General features: G+C 44.3%; 1 protein-coding gene across 6 annotated transcripts in view; it reads left to right on the top strand.

Moving 5' to 3' along the window:
* kiaa1109 (KIAA1109 ortholog) overlaps window positions 1-18,999 on the top strand; it is a 447,188-nt gene that overhangs the window by 263,171 nt on the left and 165,018 nt on the right. For all 6 annotated transcript variants that reach the window (XM_073042844.1, XM_073042847.1, XM_073042845.1 and 3 more), the window contains exons 39-41: window positions 5,799-5,949; window positions 16,661-16,813; window positions 17,041-17,281. In XM_073042844.1, the coding sequence (XP_072898945.1) occupies window positions 5,799-5,949; window positions 16,661-16,813; window positions 17,041-17,281 (545 nt within the window). The remainder of the gene's footprint in view (window positions 1-5,798; window positions 5,950-16,660; window positions 16,814-17,040; window positions 17,282-18,999) is intronic.

Genomic DNA, 18,999 nt, shown 5'->3' with positions numbered 1-18,999 from the left:
CTGTGACACATCCTTTGACCTTGGTGTGACCACAATAAGTGATGCTTGTTTTAAAGAATCCACACTTGTTGCATCATGCTCTGAGCCCATAACCTTTTAACCTTTATAACACTGTCTTGAGATTTCGGGAGTTTTCCTTGTCATCCTCACTGGTAACAATGAAGTCATCCAGGTAACACTGAGTGCCTGGGCAGCCTTGCTGCACCTGGTCCATAGCTTTCTGCTAGAGTACAGGTGCAGATGCTTCTACAGAAATAAGCCTTGTATGGCAATATAGCCCTTTGAGAGTGTTCATGATGAAAAACACCTGCAATTCTCCTTCCATCTCCATCTGTAGGTAGGTCTCAGCTAAGTCCACTTTGCTGTAGTGTTTTCCTCCAGAAAGGTTTGCCAAGATATCCTCTATCCTGAGCAGAGGGTATTGATCTACTTTCAGTACTAGTTTGATTGTGACCTTAAAATCACCACAGATCCTGACAGACCTATTCTTCGTTACTGTGGCCACTGGTGTTGCCCATGGGCTCCACTCAACCTTGCAATCTTCGAAAGAATTCCTCCAGCCTCTCTGTGATCTAACTTACTGCCTACTTCATCACAGATTGTATTAGGAGCCGGGCGGGCTTTGTTAAGCTTGGATGTAGCATTTTCATTTAACATTATTTTACCCTTGATAAGAGTTTTCTAATGCCATCCTGTCGCTGTGGCAACATCCAGTACCTTAATTCACTTTCAGTTGACTCCATTTCAGGGAATGTGGCATGCTAATAGTAGATGGATATCCAATCAAGTTGTACTTGTCTCAGCCAATCATGGTCCACAGTGCTGGCCGTCCTGTTTTAACCTCTTGCAAGCCCAGTGGGGCTTGTTGGTTGCTGTATTTCACTTTTATGAATGTCATTCCCACAGGAGCTATCTTTTCTCCAGTATAAGTTCTCAGTTGGATATCCGCAGACTTCAGTCCAGCATCTTTCAAATGCTGGTCAAACTCATTTTGTGGAATGACTGAAACAGCCAAACCAGTGTCCAATTCCATTTTGGTTAATTTGCCATTCATTTCTTTTGTAGGCCATATTGTTTGCATCCTGTTAATTTTCACATTATAACTCTCAAGGCTGTCCAATCCTGTGTCACTCTCATCATTAACAGATTTTTCACCAACAGCGTGTCTTGAAAACACAATTTGACTTATTATCTTTTTCTCTTCCTGGTGCAGTCCATTTCTTTTTGTCTGACTGATATGCTCTTTGTTCTGTATGTGTCCTACTTTGTTGCATTTTCTGTAAGTTTTGCCTTTAAACCTGCATTGATCTGGTGAATGTGAGCCCCTGTCACAATGGTAACACAATTTGTTCAGCAAGGCAGGTTTCTGTCTAGGCTTCGCAATATTGTTCACGCTCACTTTCATTCCTGACTGCAACTCATTTGTGTCTCTGATTGCTGTTTCCATTGATATAGTGATTTCAACTTCTGCTTTAAATGTGAATTGTGCTTCAGTTAGGAATCAACTTTGAATGCTTTCTTGTAAGTTTCCACAAACTAAATGATCTCTCAGTGCATCATTGAATTGATAATGTTCAGACAGCTTCTTCAAATCAGCCATGTAAGCTGATAGGGATCCTGTTCATGTCAACTTGTGGAGAAAGTTTGTTCTGACTGTAAACCCCAGACTCCATGTGAATTCTTCTCTTCTGTCCTTGGAAGGTTGGGCTTTAAATTCAGCATTTTCATTATCAAGTTCTTTTACCATCTTGCTATATCACTACTGCCCTCTGAAAACTTTGACCCACCTATCTTAGGAGCCATGAATTGGAGAAGGCAGTTATTGATGATTTCACCATCACATTCAATATGTAGCAAACCCTTTGGTTGAGTGAGGTAAATGGTATTCAAAATTCAGGGCTTAAGTCATAGCATAAAACACATGACAGTCGTGATCCTTGCCCCCTTATTATAATCCTGAAACAAAACTACTTGTAGCAATGAGTCTTCACAAAATCCCCAAATATACGCGAAGGATAAATGAACCAATATTGAGGTGTGTTCCCAAGTCAACATCCTCAGCATTGAGCTGTAATTACTCTCAGTCGGCAAGCTTTCCATGCCACATTGTTGTGTATAAGACACTGAAGTTGATACTGCATTCTGAAATTTTTCATTGAAAGACATTACCATATGAAATTCTTTTGCAAGAGGAAAATAAATTAACAATGTGGTGAAAGAAAAAATGCAAAACCTTCATTGGCTCCTGGAATTCATTTCCTCACATTTGTGAGACTACAAAAAAAAATTGCCTCTCACATCTCCTTTGAAGTTACCTCCTCTCACTTTAAATGCATGCCCTCTGCTATTAGACATTTCAATCCTGGGGAAAAGATGCTGTCTGTCTATTCTATGTATGCCTCTCATAATCTTATAAACCTCTATCAGATGTCCCTTTGCATCCGCCTCGCCAGAGAAAACAACCCAGGTTAATCTAACTTCTCGTTCTAGCATATCCCCTCTAATCCAGGCAACATCCTAATAAACCTCTTCTGCATCTTCTCCAAAGCCTTCACATCCTTAATATAATGGGACAACCAGAAATGTATACAATGCTCCAGATGCAGCCCAACTAGAATTTCATAAAACTGCAACATAACTTCCTGAACTTTGACCTCAGTGTCTCAATTAGTAAAGGCAAGCATGCCATATGCCTTTGTAACCACCCATCAATCTGTGTAGCCAAGTTCATAGCTCAGGGAGCTATGAACTTGGACGCCAAAACCCTCTTTTTTTTTTAGCATTGCTTAGGGGTCTTGCCTTGGGATTTTCTTTAATTCTACTTGCCAAAAAATGCTTTGCATACTTTTCTCTTTTTTGACTAAATTCAAGACATCTATTGGCATCCTGAGTTCTCTTACCTTGCTATCTTCGTTCTTCCTTCTGACTGGAACATGCCTGTCCTGTACTCTGTACAGTTATTCTTTAATCACCCTTCGCATGATGGATATGGACTTGTCTAAAAACAGCTGTTCTTAGTTTACTCTCCCTAATTCCTGCCTAATGCTCTTATAATTTTGGTCACTGTTTTATAACTGCTCACTTACTGAATGGTTGGTTACCTGACCAGGCTCATTGCCTAACACCAAGTCCAGTACAATCCTTCCTCTTGTTTGACTATCTACATATTGATTTAAGAAACCCTCTTGGATACACCTAACAAATTATACCCCGTCTAAACCTCTTGTACTCAGTAGGGCCCAGTTTATATTAGTGGAGTTGAAGCTCCTCATGGAAACAACCCTATTATTTTTACACCTTAATCTGCTTGCATATCTATTCTTCAGTGTCCTGGTGGCCATTGGGTAGTCTATAATACAAACCCTTCAGAGTGATTACACCCTTCCTATTGTTGAGTTTTACCCATACAGACTCAGCGGATAAGCCCTCTTTTATGTCCCTTCTGAGTCTGGTTTGAAGCCTCGGTTGGTCAGGGCCGACCATGGATGTTGAATTTACTCCCAAAGCCTTCCCCTTGAGTGGGTATGGCCGCAAGGCAGTGGAGGTTTGAAATCAGAGTTTTCCTTCTCCTAGATGAGCTGCATCTGTCCATTCTGAGTGCAGCTGTTATATTGTTCTTGGTTAGTAATGCAACCCCCCCCCCCCCACTTTTACCTCCCTCTCAGTCTTTTCCAAAACATTGAAACCCTGCAACATTAAGCACTCATTCTTGTCCTTCTCTCAACCAAGTCTCTGTAATAGCCACACTATCATAGCTTGATTTACAGATCCATGCTCTGAGTTCATCACCTTTACCCATAATACTCCTAGCATAAAAGACACACTCATCAAGCCATCCATTCCATTGTATCTATTACTTTGCTTCTGCCTGTTTTTACTGGCCCTGACATTTACCTTGCTCACCATCCCTCCACTTTCTGGCCTAGTGCTCTGGTTCCCATCCCCCTTTCAAACTAGTTTAATCCTTCCTGAGTAGCACCAGCAAACTGGTGTGCTTAAATCCAATTGAAAGCACAACTGTTCCCCATTAGTCTCTTCTTTCCAGTACCATCAAATCCATACCCATGCAACCAGTACCTTTGATCACATCTGCTAACATTTAATTAGCAGTACATTTTCAACTTACTTCTGTGGGTTAATAAACAGATCAGTTACACTGCCTTCATTGTGGAAAACCTTTGTAAAGAATTTGTTCACATAGCCAGTGAGTGTTTATGGCAATAATTCAATGAACTAAAAAAATTGTTAAGGATATGTTTGCTGTTTAAAATTCAGAAGAGTCAAAATTTTGAATAGTTTTGGTTAACTTTATTGTTCAGATCAGAATTAATTTATTGTCCATGTGATATGTCATGAAATTTGTTATTTTGTGGAATTAGTGCAGTGCAGGACATAAAATGTTTCTATAAATTACAGTATAAATTAATATTGGAGAAGTACTGTGCTCAGTTCTGGTTGCCTCACTACAGGAAGGATGTGGATGCCATAGAAAGAGTGCAGAGGAGATTTACAAGGATGTTGCCTGGATTGGGGAGCATGCCTTATGAGAATAGGTTGAGTGAACTCGGCCTTTTCTCCTTGGAGCGACGAAGGATGAGAGGTGACCTGATAGAGATGTATAAGATGATGAGAGGCATTGATCGTGTGGATAGACAGAGGCTTTTTCCCAGGGCTGAAATGGTTGCCACAAGAGGACATAGGTTTAAGGTGCTGGGGAGTAGGTACAGAGGAGATGTCAGGGGTAAATTTTTACTCAGAGAGTGGTGAGTGCGTGGAATGGGCTGCTGGCTACGGTGGTGGAGGCAGATACGATAGGTTCTTTTAAGAGACTTTTAGATAGGTACATGGAGCTTAGAAAAATAGAGGGCTATAGGTAAGCTTAGTAATTACTAAGGTAGGGACATGTTTGGCACAGCCTTGTGGGCTGAAAGGCCTGTATTGTGCTGTAGGTTTTCTATGGTTCTATGTTTAAGTGGAATAGCAAGGTAGTGCTTATGGGTTCATGATCGGTTTAGAAATCACATAGCCGTGAGGAAGAATCTGTTCTTGAAGCATTGAATCTGGATCTACAGCCTCCTGAACCTTCTCCCTGATGGTAGTAAGGAGAAGGTGAAGGGCTTTAATGATGGGTAGGTGTCCTTACTGGTGGGAAGGGCTATATCCATGCTGGAGCTGGCTAAGTCTACAACTCTCTAAAACCACTTTCCCATACCACTTAGTAATGTAACCATTCTGAATGCTCTCTGTGTTGCTAACATTCAGGGTTGCCACTCACTGTAAAAGTAAATAAATAATGCAATGCAATCCATTAAGTTGTACGTGTTAGCAGGAAGCTGTTATAAATAAGATGGCTTTGCAGTAGTTTCTGTGCCGTATTTGGTTGAATCTTACTCACTTCCCCCATGCTTCCTTGGGGTCAAGGTAAAGCTTGAAGCTAAGTTCAGGACATTTAACCCTTTCTAACAGCTACAGTACTCCCCACACCCCTCTACCTCCTGTTGGGCTCAAGACTGCAACCCTACTTTCCTGCTGTCTCAACGGCAGGTATAGTCAGCTATCTAATGGTCTAGGAAAAATTATTCTGAATTTGGCGGCGTTTTGTTTTGATGAAAAGAAGGAGCATTTATGAGAGATGGGAGGGTGAATAGTGGGGATGGGGAGAAAGCTGATAAATTTTTGAAATTTTATTTTCTTGTATTGCCCATTAAGCTAGCTGTTCATTTTTATGAAATTCTGTTATAAAATTTAAAAAGTAGCTGCTTCAGTTTGGTAAAAGACTGGTACATATTTTGTTACAGGCAGCTGAATCTTTTAAGCACAGCTACGCCAGCTATTAGTGCCTGGCTTATTCCCATTGATCAGCTGAAATCATCCCTGAATAAACTGGAAATGGAAAGAACTCTCCGTGTTTGTGCTGTGATGGGCTGTATTATGACAGAAGCTCTAGAGGTAAGTTGAAACTTTTTTTTTTAAAAAAAAAGAGAAGCACTACATATTTAATCTGCTCCCTCAGTGAAGTCTTATGACTGTATTGGGTTAGTAATGGGAAAATGGAAATATGATGGGTGTGACTGAGTGTACCTCTGCCTTCTCAGAAGTTACCGGTAGTTTTTATTATTTAACCACCTCCAGGTACTACTATGGTGAAAGTGTCAATTGGAGTGAACTTTATTATTTACAAACACAGACATTTATTATTTACAATTCTGTCAGCTGATAGTTCAGTTTTTTACTGGACTTTGGAGAGAACAACTCTTTCACAACAAATTGCCTGAGTACTTTCCAGTAAGATGTCAGTGCACTTGGACTCTAAGTCAACCAAAAGTGGTGTTGTCTTTTTAAAATGTGTTTTTACAATTGCAAGACCCTGCTGGACATTAAGATCTTTAAAGCACTGCAGGTGTAACACTTACCCAACAGGCTGGTATAGGTCTAGGGGAAAAGGAGATCCAGCCACACACCAACCCACCTCCCGTACACGCAGGTGCTGTGAGAATCGCGTTTATGCCTCGCGCCCGCCAACAGTATCAAACCCACAACAAATACCGGTATGAAATACACTTTAAAGAGCTTACTAAGATTAAAAGAGTATTAGGCAATACAATATATATATACAAGAAAAAAACAAAAGGCGCCAACTTATCAAAGTTCAGTCAGTTTAGTGCACTCGGTGGAGCTCATCCAGCGAACCATTCTACTCCTCGGTGGTCGTCCTCCCGAAACTCCCACTTCGGACTCCCCGGTGGTCGTCCGAGCGCACGTCCTCCTTCCTCGGCGTCTCCCTCCGGACTCTCCTCACACCCCAAGCCCGCGCAACCCCTCCCGCAAGTTCCCAGCCTCACAAAACACAATGACATTCCCCATTGATTAACAAATGAATACAATTACCATATCAGCCATTCTAAAGCGAAACAACGGCGAGAGAAACTTTTAACAGACAAAGAAGCATTCCTACTCGTAACAAACCAAAGAAGCCCTTTTTAGTAACATACACAGGACATTGTACATTCTCTCCCCACCAGCAAATGTCATGCCCTCATGGCATTACTAGAATTCCCCAAAGCTTCTTGCAACACCCAAAACCCAACCCAGGTGCAGAAAGCAGTGACGTAACTACCCAGAGCAGTAGAAATCACACTCGGTTCTCCTGGTACCACATATGTCAACCGCTCTGGGGGGCGCCTAATCCTCTGAGATCTCCATACCCCTTCTGCCCCACTGGGCTCCCTCTCCACCTGCGAACCCACTGTCTCGGACACCCAGGTCTTCCTGACAGACCCTCACCCCCTTCCTCACGGGGGTCCTCCCTCACCTGAGATCTCTCCGGCTCACGCTCGTGCTCCACCCTCTCTCCCACCACTGTTGACTGCCTCTCCATCTGACCCTCAAGACCTTCCCTCCTCTCACCCAATTCAGTATGGGAGGGGCCAGGAGCCTCCTCTCCGGGTACTGGAGCACCAGCGAATGGGAACAGGGGCCACTCATCTGAGTCGTCCTCTTCCGAATCAGTAGCCATTTCCGGGCGAGGGACCCGTCCACGCTCTTCAGCAGCGGTCTCTTCCCTTTCTCTGCGCCCTCGCAGAGTCCTTGTAGTAGGTGTAACCTCCCATTCTGGCTCCGTATCCACCTGCACCGCTTGACCCAGCGGCAGCAGGTGATTCTGATGGAGTACCTTGATAGGCCCTTTCCCATCCTCAGGTTTCACCCGGTAAACTGGCAGGTTCGGCATCTGGCTCTCTATTACATAGGGGTGGCCGCCCATCAGTCTGCCAACTTGTGCTTACCAGGGAGTCCCAAATTCCGTAAAAGGACCCGGTCGCCCGGCAATAATTGAACAAACTTCACCTTTCAATTATACCGCATCTTATTCCTCTGATTTTGTTTGGTAGCCGCCACCTCGGCCAACTCGTACGCCCGCTGTAACTCCCTCTTCATGTCGGACACATACTTTAGATGGGACTTCCCGGGTAATTCACCCACTTCACCCCCAAAACACAAGTCAATGGGCAACCTCGCTTCCCGCCCGAACATCAGATAATAGGGCGAATATCCTGTAGCATCATTGCGAGTACAATTGTAACAGTGAACCAATTGTCCAATATGACGACTCCACCTGCTTTTCTGCCCAATCTCCAGCGTCCCGAGCATATCCAACAGGGTCCAGTTGAACCTCTCTGGCTGCGGATCTCCCTGTGGGTGATACGGGGTAGTCCTGGATTTCTCAACCCCAAGCATAGTCAGTAATTCATGGATAAGGTGGCTCTCAAAGTCCCGCCCCTGATCGCTATGGATTTGCCTGGGAAGGCCGTAATGAACAAAATACTTCTCCCATAACACCTTCGCCACTGTCGTCGCCTTCTGATCCTTAGTGGGAAATGCCTGAGCATAGCGAGTGTAATGATCGGTGATGACTAAGACATTCGCGGTGTTGCTGGTGTCAGGCTCAATCGACAGAAAATCCATACATACCAGGTCCAGAGGTCCCGCACTCTGCAAGTGCGACAGTGGAGCCGCCAACGCGGGCAGGGTCTTCCTCCGGATGCAACGACTGCAGCCCCTACAGTATTCTTCGACTTCCCCCCTCATCCGGGGCCAGTAGAACCGGTCTTTGAGTAATCCATAGGTCTTTTCCACCCCCAAGTGTCCAGAATCATCATGTAGGGCCTGGAGTACAGCCTGCCGATACTCCTCCGGCAGGACCAGTTGCCAACAGTGGGGTTGGTCCGGAGGTGCCGTTACCTGGTACAAGATTTTGTTCTTTAACTTCAACCAAGACCACTCCTTCAACCACAGGGGCACAAATGGGTGTTTCGCCTTCTCAGCCAACGCCCCATCCCCCTCTTGACCGCTCTCCACACTGTGCCAATGCCCGGGTCATTTTGCTGAGCAGCTGCCACTTCCCCCGGACTCAGTTCCGGCAACTGTTTAGTCCGCAGTGCGGTCAGGTCACATTAAGCTAGGAGTATGGCGTCGTCAAAACCCCCCAAATGGTCCACGGCTCGTTCCAGCCTCCCTCTTCCCTCGGCCTTCACGGTGATAGCAAACTGACACATCGCCTTCACTCCAGGGGCAGGGACACTCTCCCACTCCTCATCCCTCTCCTGTTCCCCCGGCTCCCGACGAGACAAAGCATCCGCATCGACATTCTTGCTTCCGGGCCGGTACCTCAGGCTGAAATCATATACCGACAAGGCCGCCAGCCACCGATGTCCTGTGGCATCCAGCTTTGCCGAAGTCAATATATAAGTGAGCGGATTGTTATCCGTTCGCACCTCAAACTTGGCTCCGTACAGGTAATCGCCCAACTTGTCCACCACCGCCCACTTCAGCGCCAGGAACTCCAACTTGTGAGTGGGATAGTTTCTCTCCGATGGCGACAAGCTTCGGCTGACAAAGGCTACCGGCCTCAATGCTTTGCCATGCTCCTGGTACAGAACAGACCCGAGACCCTCTCGACTGGCATCCGTGTGCAGCACATATGGCTTCTGGGGATCGGCAAAAGCCAACACCGGGGCCTGGGTCAGTGCCCTTTTCAAAGATCGGAACGCCTCTTCACATTGATCATCCCATCTCGAGCCAAAAGGTTCCGCCGGGTTCCAGTATCCTCCAGCGTCCTGCCTCTGGTCCCCCGTCCTTTTCTTTCCCACCGGGGGATAGCCACACAACAGCTGAGTCAACGGGTGACACACTTTGGCGTATCCTTTCACGAATCGCCGGTAATACCCACAGAACCCCAAAAATGAGCGCAGAGCGCCCACTTTCTGGGGTCTCGGCCAGGTGGTCAAAGCCTCTATCTTGGTTGGATCAGTAGCCACTCCCTCTCGCGAAATGATATGGCCAACGTAGCTAACCGACGACTTGCAGAACTGGCATTTGTCCAGGGAAAGCTTCAACCCTTCTTCATTAAGCCAGCCCAACACCTTCAACAGCCTTTCCTCATGTTCCTCCAAAGTCGATCCAAACACTATCAAATCGCCCAGGTACACCAGCACCTCTAACAGATTCATATCCCCCACAGTTCTCTCCATGAGTCTCTGGAAGGTGGCTGGGGCTCCCGATATGCCTTGGGGCATTCATTCGAACTGAAAGAACCCCAGCGGGCAGATAAAAGCGGTCTTCTCTTTATCGCCTGGACTCATCGGGATCTGGTAATACCCACTTCTTAAATCCAGCACACTGAACCACTTCGCACCGCTCAGGCAGGCCAGCGCATCCTCGACTCTTGGGACAGTATATTGATCAGGGACAGTTCGCCGATTCAACGTCCTGTAGTCAACACACATGCGCATTCGCCCATTCTTCTTCCGTGCCACCACTATTGGGGACGCATAAGGACTTCGGGACTCAGCTATGATTCCGGCCTCCTTCAACTTGCACAAGTGCTGCCGCACGTCCTCAACATCTGCCGGAGCCAGCCGCCGGGATTTCTCTCGGAACGGGGTGTCCTCCGTCACCCGGATGGTGTGGAGAGTGCTTTTGGAGCAGCCAGCATCAAACTCGCCCCGAGAAAAAACAGCTTCCATCTTCAGCATCTTCTCCACTAGCCTGTGTTTCCACTCCGGCGACACAGGGGAATCCCCGAAGTTAAAGACTTCAGCGGTCAGCTCCCTTCGATGCTCCGATCCCTCCCCGTTAGGGGTCCTCACTGGTGCGCTAGACATTACCGTCACCGGGAACAGATGTGCCAGCGGCATTCCCCTCTTAAAGGTGATGTCTCTTGCCGTGGTGTTCCTGACACTTATAGCTATACGCCTCGCATGTACCACCCCTGGTCTCTGCACTTTGGGCCTCACCAGCGCCCCCGCCGGAAATCGTGTCTCCCCTTCAAGATCGTCCAGGGCGTCTACTAACAGGGCTTCGCCCGTCGGCACTCCTGGGAATCTGGGGGTCCCCATCACTAGTGCTACCTCCCCAGGTCGGATCACCTTGGGCCTCGCCTGCGTACACCACACCGTCCCGCGTTTACACTCCGGGTCCAGTCCTAGTGAGGCAACCCCTTCTTCGAACATTGCTTGAAACACTGGATGCACCGAGAGGGTCTCCAGAAAGTCTTCCCCCGCTTTCTCCTTACAAGCTCCCAGGAGCCGTCGCACAACGGGGGAATTAGTCCCCACCAGGAGGGCAGCACCACCAGTTTCCACCGGGTCAGGACACACCAACACCAACGTCTCAATGGCTTCGGACACTCCCACATCGCCCTCCGAGAACTCCAATCTCACCGATAGGTACCCATCGTACGGGTAGTCACCCTCGCTCACACCCCAAATCTGCAGGGCGTCAAATGGGGTTACGGGCAAATGCTTTAGATATTGGTTGTAGAAAGACCGGTACAATAAGGTCACCTGCGATCCCGTATCCAGAACGGCTTTTGCGTAAACTCCCTCTATCCGTAGACCCACACTGGCACGGGGACCTACCAGCCCATCTGGAATAGAGGCGTGGGCACCCGGTGGTCCCCTGGCTGATCTCTGGGAACGTGTTCCTCCAGAGGCTCCAGTCCATTCCCTCACTGAGCCTCTCCTAAGTTTCCCAACACCTCCCCCTTCTTAGTCGCAGGGGGGCTTGTCCTCCGCGGAACTCCTTGTCTCTCACAATCCCACCTAAAGTGTCCCTCCTCTCCACAGCTATAGCACACCCTCGGCCGCCCACAGTCCCGCCTGAAATGCCCCTCTTTCCCACATTTAAAGCACACGCTGCCTGCCGCCCCTCCTCTCCCAGGACGACTCCCACTCCCAACCCACGGCACTGGTCGCCCCTGAGAGTGGGTACCTCCCCTGTCCCTCCCCTCCGGAGGGGATTTTCTACCCCTCGGTGGGTTGTCATTCCTCCACCCAGCCACCACTTCCTGTATCGCTGAGGATCGCTCCCGTAGGCCTGCGCCCCTTTTCCGCCCCAATGCTCTCTCTTCCTCCCGCACCTCTCTAATCAGTTGCCCGAACAATGGAGGAGGGCCTTTCCTATAAGCCTGCCGGAAAGTCCAAGCCACCTTGTCCTCCTCCAGAGAGCCACTGAATAACTGACTCATCCTCACGCTAGCCACGTCAGGCGCCTTCACTACCCCCCGGCGCCGCAGCCCCGAGAGCATCCCCTCCATCCTAAATATGTACTCGGAGAGCTTTTCCCTTCTCCATTGTTCCAGGCATTGGAACTCTGCTAAAAGCAGCCAGGGTTCCCCTGACAACCCAAACGCTCCCTCCAAAACTTCTATACATTCCTCCACTGAGGCCCCAGACTTTTCAGCTTTCAACTCCCGAACTGTTTTGGCTGCTAAGCCCCTCAAACTTCCCACCAATCGCTGCCGCTTCTCCTCCTCCGAGCCTGGCCACTCCTCTAACATCAAGGACATATGCTCGATCCAGGTCTCATAGTCCACCTCCCCCTCCGGAGTAGGCTTGGCTCCAGAGAACACCCCCAGCTTCAGCCGTGGACTCTCGGCCACTCCCACCAGGGAGTTAAGTGCGGCTGCCAGCTCGGAGGCTTCCACCCTACCTGGGGGGCGGGGCCTAGTCATGACTCCCTCCTCCCTCCTCCCTTTGCTAGTGCCTGCCACCTCCCTGGGGTTTTCCTCGAGCTCTAGCTCCTCCTCCGAAGTCTCCTCAGCCTCATCCTCGGAGAGAGTGTGGAGCCCCCACAGCCCCTCCTCCCCCGGTACACTGACCGTCGCCGGCAGTTCCAACGTCCTGACGTCAGCACTCGTACTAACCAACACCCAGCTAGACTCCATCTCTTTACCACACCGTCTAGCTACCAACCCTGCTGGACATTAAGATCTTTAAAGCACTGCAGGTCTACCTGATCAGCGAGTTGCTCATTAGTGGAGAAACTGATGGAGCTGGACTTGATGCGGACCATGATGCTGATGCAACAGAGAGGTGTACAGTCCAACAACGAGTGATCGTCTTGGATGCTTTTCTTGTGATCACAAGACCCCGTTAGACATGGGCGACGTGGAATGCTGCAAGTCCATTTAATTGGTTTATTGGTGAATGGCAGAGAACTTCAGCTGCAGCAAGAGCTAGGCTTCAAGCTGCATTGTCACTTGTTTACAGACGTCCAGGAGGAGGCATTAGGGTTGGGTGTCCCACCGGCATGCTGGAGGTGGTGTAGTGAGGCGTCCATGCTGGAGTAGGTGCTGCACTTCAGTGTGTGTTCGGCAGAAGGCAAGCTAGATTGTGTCCTGCTGCAGACTGCTGCAACATTCATGGACTCAGGGAATTGGACTATGTTTTTTGTGTGATTGTACAGTACTGATTCAGTATCTTATACGTGCTCACTATCTTATGTGTGCCTGATATCTTGTATGTGCTATATGTGGCTTGTGCTATAGAAACATAGAAAATAAGTGCAGGCGTAGGCCATTCGGCCCTTCGAGCCTGCACTGCCATTCAGTATGATCATGGCTGATCATCCAACTCAGAACCCTGTACCTGCTTTCTCTCCATACCCCCTGATCCCTTTAGCCACAAGGGCCATATCTAACTTCCTCTTAAATATAGCCAATGAACTGGCTTCAACTGTTTCCTGTGGCAGAGAATTCCACAGATTCACCACTCTCTGTGTGAAGAAGTTTTTCCTCATCTCGGTCCTAAAAGGCTTCCCCTTTATCCTTAAACTGTGACCCCTCGTTCTGGACTTCCCCAACATCGGAAACAATCTTCCTGCATCTAGCCTGTCCAATCCCTTTAGAATTTTATACGTTTCAATAAGATTCCCCCCTTAATCTTCTAAATTCCAGTGAGTATAAGCCTAGTTGATCCAGTCTTTCTTCATATGAAAGTCCTGCCATCCCAGGAATCAATCTGGTGAACCTTCTCTGTACTCCCTCTATGGCAAGAATGTCTTTCCTCAGATTCGGGGACCAAAACTGCACACAATATTCTAGGTGCGGTCTCACCAAGGCCTTGTACAACTGCAGTAGAACCTCCCTGCTCCTGTACTCAAATCCTTTTGCAATGAATGCCAACATACCATTTGCCTTCTTCATCACCTGCTGTACCTGCATGCCCACCTTCAATGACTGGTGTACAATGACACCCAGGTCTTGTTGCATCTCCTCTTTTCCTAATTGGCCACTGTTCAGATAATAATCTGTTTTCCTGTTCTTGCAACCAAAGTGGATAACCTCACATTTATCCACATTAAATTGTATGACTGTTGGTGCTGTGTTTGGCACCTTGGCCCCCGAGTAATGCTGTTTTGTTTAGTTGTATTCATGAATGGGTGAATAACAATTGAACTTGAACTTGTACTTGAACCTTTGTTCTGTGAATTCAAGTGCTGGCTTTGTTGCTTACAGCTGTGTATTTGATCCTCCACAATATTCCGAATGGGAATTTAAACTGGAGGTGGCAGTGTTTTTTTTACGAGGTCGAGTTGCGAGCTTGACATCAACTGGGCACGGATGGTACGGGAGTCACTGGATCGACATCAGCCCGGCACGGGAGCGGTCTGTCACCGGATCGAACTCAGGAACCTGCGTTCTCTAGCCCGGTGCTAATCTCACTGCACCACCAGTCGACCGGTACCGGTGGGGGGGGGGGTGGGGGGGCAGTCAGGGTGAATCTTACTAAGAAAAATTTAAGCCAAGTACAAAGTTAAACACTCAACACAGTGTCAATGGCAACGACTTAAAATGGCGGACAGCGTTCTCCTTCCTTGGTTCGTAAGTACGAGTTGTCAGTAAGTTGGATGTCCGTAACTTGGGGACTACCTGTATGTAACTGTGTATTAGTTCCTAATAGTTATCAACAAATTCATCCATTGTACGCTGCCATGTATGGGGTGTCCAGTACTTTATCCACCCTATTTGTTTCATCCTTAAATTAAAGAACTTTTGCAAATTTGCCATATATGATTTCCCTTTCATGAAACCAGATTAACTTGGCTTAATTTTCTAAATATCCTTTAGTTGTCTCTTAATGTTCCAAATCATAGCTGTTAACCTAATTGGTCTGTTCTTTTTTTCTTTATTTCTCATTCCTTTCTTCAACTATGGTGTTACACTTGCACCTCACAATCCTTCTAGAACTTAAAGAATTTTGGTAGATTATTTTTAGCAAACCCACTGTCCTTAGAATTCCTTGCCCTTAAATGCTAGGATGCAGGCCATCAGGATTCATGAACTTATTGGCTTTAAAGGCCTTTACTTCTCATAGTATTACTAATATTGTGTAGAGTTAGTTTTACATTCAACCTACCACATGGCTTCCTGTATCATTATTGGAATCTTCTGGTGTCTTCTTCTCTGAAAACTGAACCAAAGCCATTATTTAGAATATCTTCTATTTCTCTATTTTCCAGTATTAAACCCCTAGTCTCAACATCCATGAGCCCAATATTTAGCTACTTCATTTTTATATATCTCCAGTAGCAGTTGGACTTTCTGTTAATTTACTGTCATACACTTATCTTCTTCCTTTTTATTTTTCTGTCATCCTTTCCTGATTTCTAAAAACAAAATCCAATATTCTGCCCTACTAGTAATCGTATTTTGCATGATTTTTTTGTTTAATTTTATATTATTTTTTAATTTGAATAGTTAGCCACAATTGGTACATCCTTCTAATAGAGCCATTCTTTCTTGCAGGTTTAAACACTTACTGAGACTTAAGTACCTCCTCAATGCTTGTCACTGGTCTTAATCTTAATAGCATTTTAACTTTTAATCTTTTTTCTTAGTCCATCCAAATTACACTTGTGAATTTAACTTGTCCCATATGATAAAGAAAATCACCTGAATATGTATGGAAAAGATGACGTTACTTTTTTGAACTTGTAGAGTATTTGACATTTTAAGGAGCATGTACTTAAATATGTACGATTCCTTCAGGAGATGGTCACTCAGCCCAATATGTTTGTTTTTAGGGTCTACCTTCTAGGTCTTTTCAATTCATTTAATTAAAAATACCTTCTCATTATTTAATTGAAAAAAACCTTCTGTTGGTCTTCACAGTCTGGCCACTTACCATAGACCACTCTCCTCCATGTAATAGTGCCTGATTTGTGCACCCAAAATCAGACTTTGTGGAATATGTGTTAAGTGTTCAATTTTTGTTTGAAATTGCCTTTTAATTATTGAAATTTAGTTGGAAGATTTTTTATGAAGTTTTATTGCACAATCCAATTGTTATACTGGTTGTTTTGAAGTTTCTCGTTGTAACAAAATCCCAATTGCCATAGTTGATAACTTGGGTATTTTATCCCCTGTCGATAGGTTCCTGAAAATCTCCCATTTCATATGAAACCTTACCAAGTAGACTGCCTTCTTATTTACCTTGTTATTTTTATTCAAACGTATTTCCACTTTCTGGTAAGATGCCAGCTCTAAAAAGTTCAGGCTATATGAAGTCAACCTATACCTACAGGAGAAGATCTAATTCTCTAAAGCAAATCTTTTCAAGGCAGATTTTATACAATGTACTGTATCTATGTAAGAAAAGACAAAACCATTAAATAAATATTTTTGCATGTTTAAACTGTTATTTTCCTTATTTTCATGCTGTTAATGTTGAAGACTTTAGAAACTTATCCATATTTAATGTGGTTGCTTTCATTGAAATATGAACATTTTGGTTTTGTTTGGAATATTGAAATAAACTATGTGACAAATAGATAATTTGGTACAAGTGGTGTAACTTATTTTCTAATTGGTTTCTTTCAGAGAAAGAGTGTACATTTTCCACTGAAGAGCAAGTACAACAGAGTTAATAAATTGGCTCAGTATCTACAAGAAAATCCTTCCTGTTTATTATGCAATATACTTCATCGATACTTATACCAGGCAGACTATTCTGTCATTGAGGATGCCACCATGGTAAGTAATTGTAAGATTAATGGCAAACATTCTAAACTAAGTGTGGGTGGAAAGTACTATTAATATACAGGTGCTCTGGCGCTATTTCTTACTTCTTATTAAAGGTTTCTGTGTTGTTGTACTCTATGACTTAATTATGTACAAAAATTAGTAAGAATATACTTTTGGTGAACCTTTGGAACATTGAACTGATTAATTATGCATCTATTGTGCTTCATTTATTTCAGAACAATGGGCTTCCTGCACTAGTTACTCTAAAGAAGGGCTTGGTGGCATTAGCTAGGCAGTGGATGAAGTTCATAGTTGTCACTCCAGCTTTCAAAGGAGTTACTTTACTGCTCAGGCCAGCGCAACTGCCAAAACCCCAACCAATGACCCAGGCTCATCTTCAAGCTTGTGGTTTGGACAATGGAGGTGCCATACAAAGTGACACAAGTGCAGATGGAGCAGAATTTGAATTTGATGCTGGTAATTAAATACGTTGTATTCTGCACATGGTCAGCAAATTATTTCGTTGAATGTTTAAAGTTATTTTTAAATGCATGCATGTGTAAAGCTTAAGTATTATTAATCTGTATCAAATATCAAATTTAAATTAAAATGATACACTGCTAGATACATATGCATTGGTGTTGATATTCGAGCATGCAGCATGATGTTTGGTATCACAGAATGCTGGTTCATAAGATATTTGTAAAAAGATGTAGTTCTGGTAGTCTATTATATTATTATTCATTTACAATATCTCATAGCTCCTGATACTTTAAAGTTCACTCCCTTTTGCTAACACCATATTTACAATCATTTCAAGTTAAATTCTATTAGTAATTTTAAAAAAAGATTTATCTTAATAATAGCTGAATGCTTGAATCACTTGCCATACTCTTGCACTTTAGAGCTTTGTTTGATATGGCATGGAAAATGTATTTTTTATAAAATATAACACACTAACAACAAATGAGTATTATTTAGATGAGCTCATGGTAGAAAATAACTGTGAGCCAAGTGCTGGACAATAGGATTAGTCTAGATTGATTGTTAATAGCTGGCACTGAGATGATGGGCCAACAGGTCTGTTTCTATGCTGTATAACTTAATAATTCTATAACTCGCAGTGAAAATGTTAGTAAATAGCATGTTCCATGTAGCTAGGAGTACAATTTGCAATGTATCCTTGGCACCATATGTTGTCATGGCATACAGTGAGTTATATTGATGTTCAGAATCACCACTGAGGGATATTTACATTAAACTTCATTTTGAACATAACCGGGTACTGACATTTATCAGTCATACATATGATGACATGAAGTTTCATAATAGTTTAATTTTTGTTCAGATTGTTACCAAGCAACAGGTCCATGTTTCCTCATTTAAAATGCAGGGCATCGTAATTGATATTTTGGTGTTTGAACATATAATTTCCTTTGAATTGTTTTTGAAGTCTTATCAGTTCAGGAGACTCAATAGTAGTAGGGGTTTTTGATCAAACCAGGATTTTTATTGCTCATCTTTAAATATTCATTGATTTACAAATGAAGCATTCTGTTAGCAATGTTTACTTTAAATATTTCTTAATTCCTTCCTTTATCTCCATTATTGCATTCAGCCCCAGTATCTTAGGCTTATTTTTAATAAATAATTATCCAGCTCTTCATTTGAGATATTAATTTCCTATGGAAAACATTGACCTATTTGCAATTATAATTTGTGAACAAGGCTGATCTTTTCTGATGTCTACGAACATTTTATAGGAAATTTACTTCTCTCTATTTATTGGATGCAAAAGCAGGAAATAATATATGGTGCTATGTTTACTGTGATAATCTCTGGTTTTTATGAAACACGCAAAAAATATAAGTTACTGTGATTTGTATTTTTAATTTTGTGGTAGAAATTCTAAAGTTAATTGCAAATTGAGATCCTGAAAAAAATACTATGCAAAGAGAAGTCAAGTAATCAATACCCCTTGTATTTAATGGTGTAGTTTGGTTTTTGGACTAGTCAACTGTATGATCACAAAGAAATATTTGTGCGTTAGAGTATCCTATTTAGGTACTGAAAAGGTTCAACTTTAACAACTTATGTTTGTCTGATATTCTGTAAACATCACCTCCTCTGAACCTTGACCCTATCAACCTTCAGATGAGTTTTTTAAATTTAGTCCAGCAAGTTTACATATAAAT

This window comes from Hemitrygon akajei, chromosome 4 (genome assembly GCF_048418815.1).
Source record: "Hemitrygon akajei chromosome 4, sHemAka1.3, whole genome shotgun sequence".
Classification (NCBI taxonomy): Eukaryota; Metazoa; Chordata; class Chondrichthyes; order Myliobatiformes; family Dasyatidae; genus Hemitrygon; species Hemitrygon akajei.
This window is presented reverse-complemented; position numbering and strand designations above follow the sequence as displayed.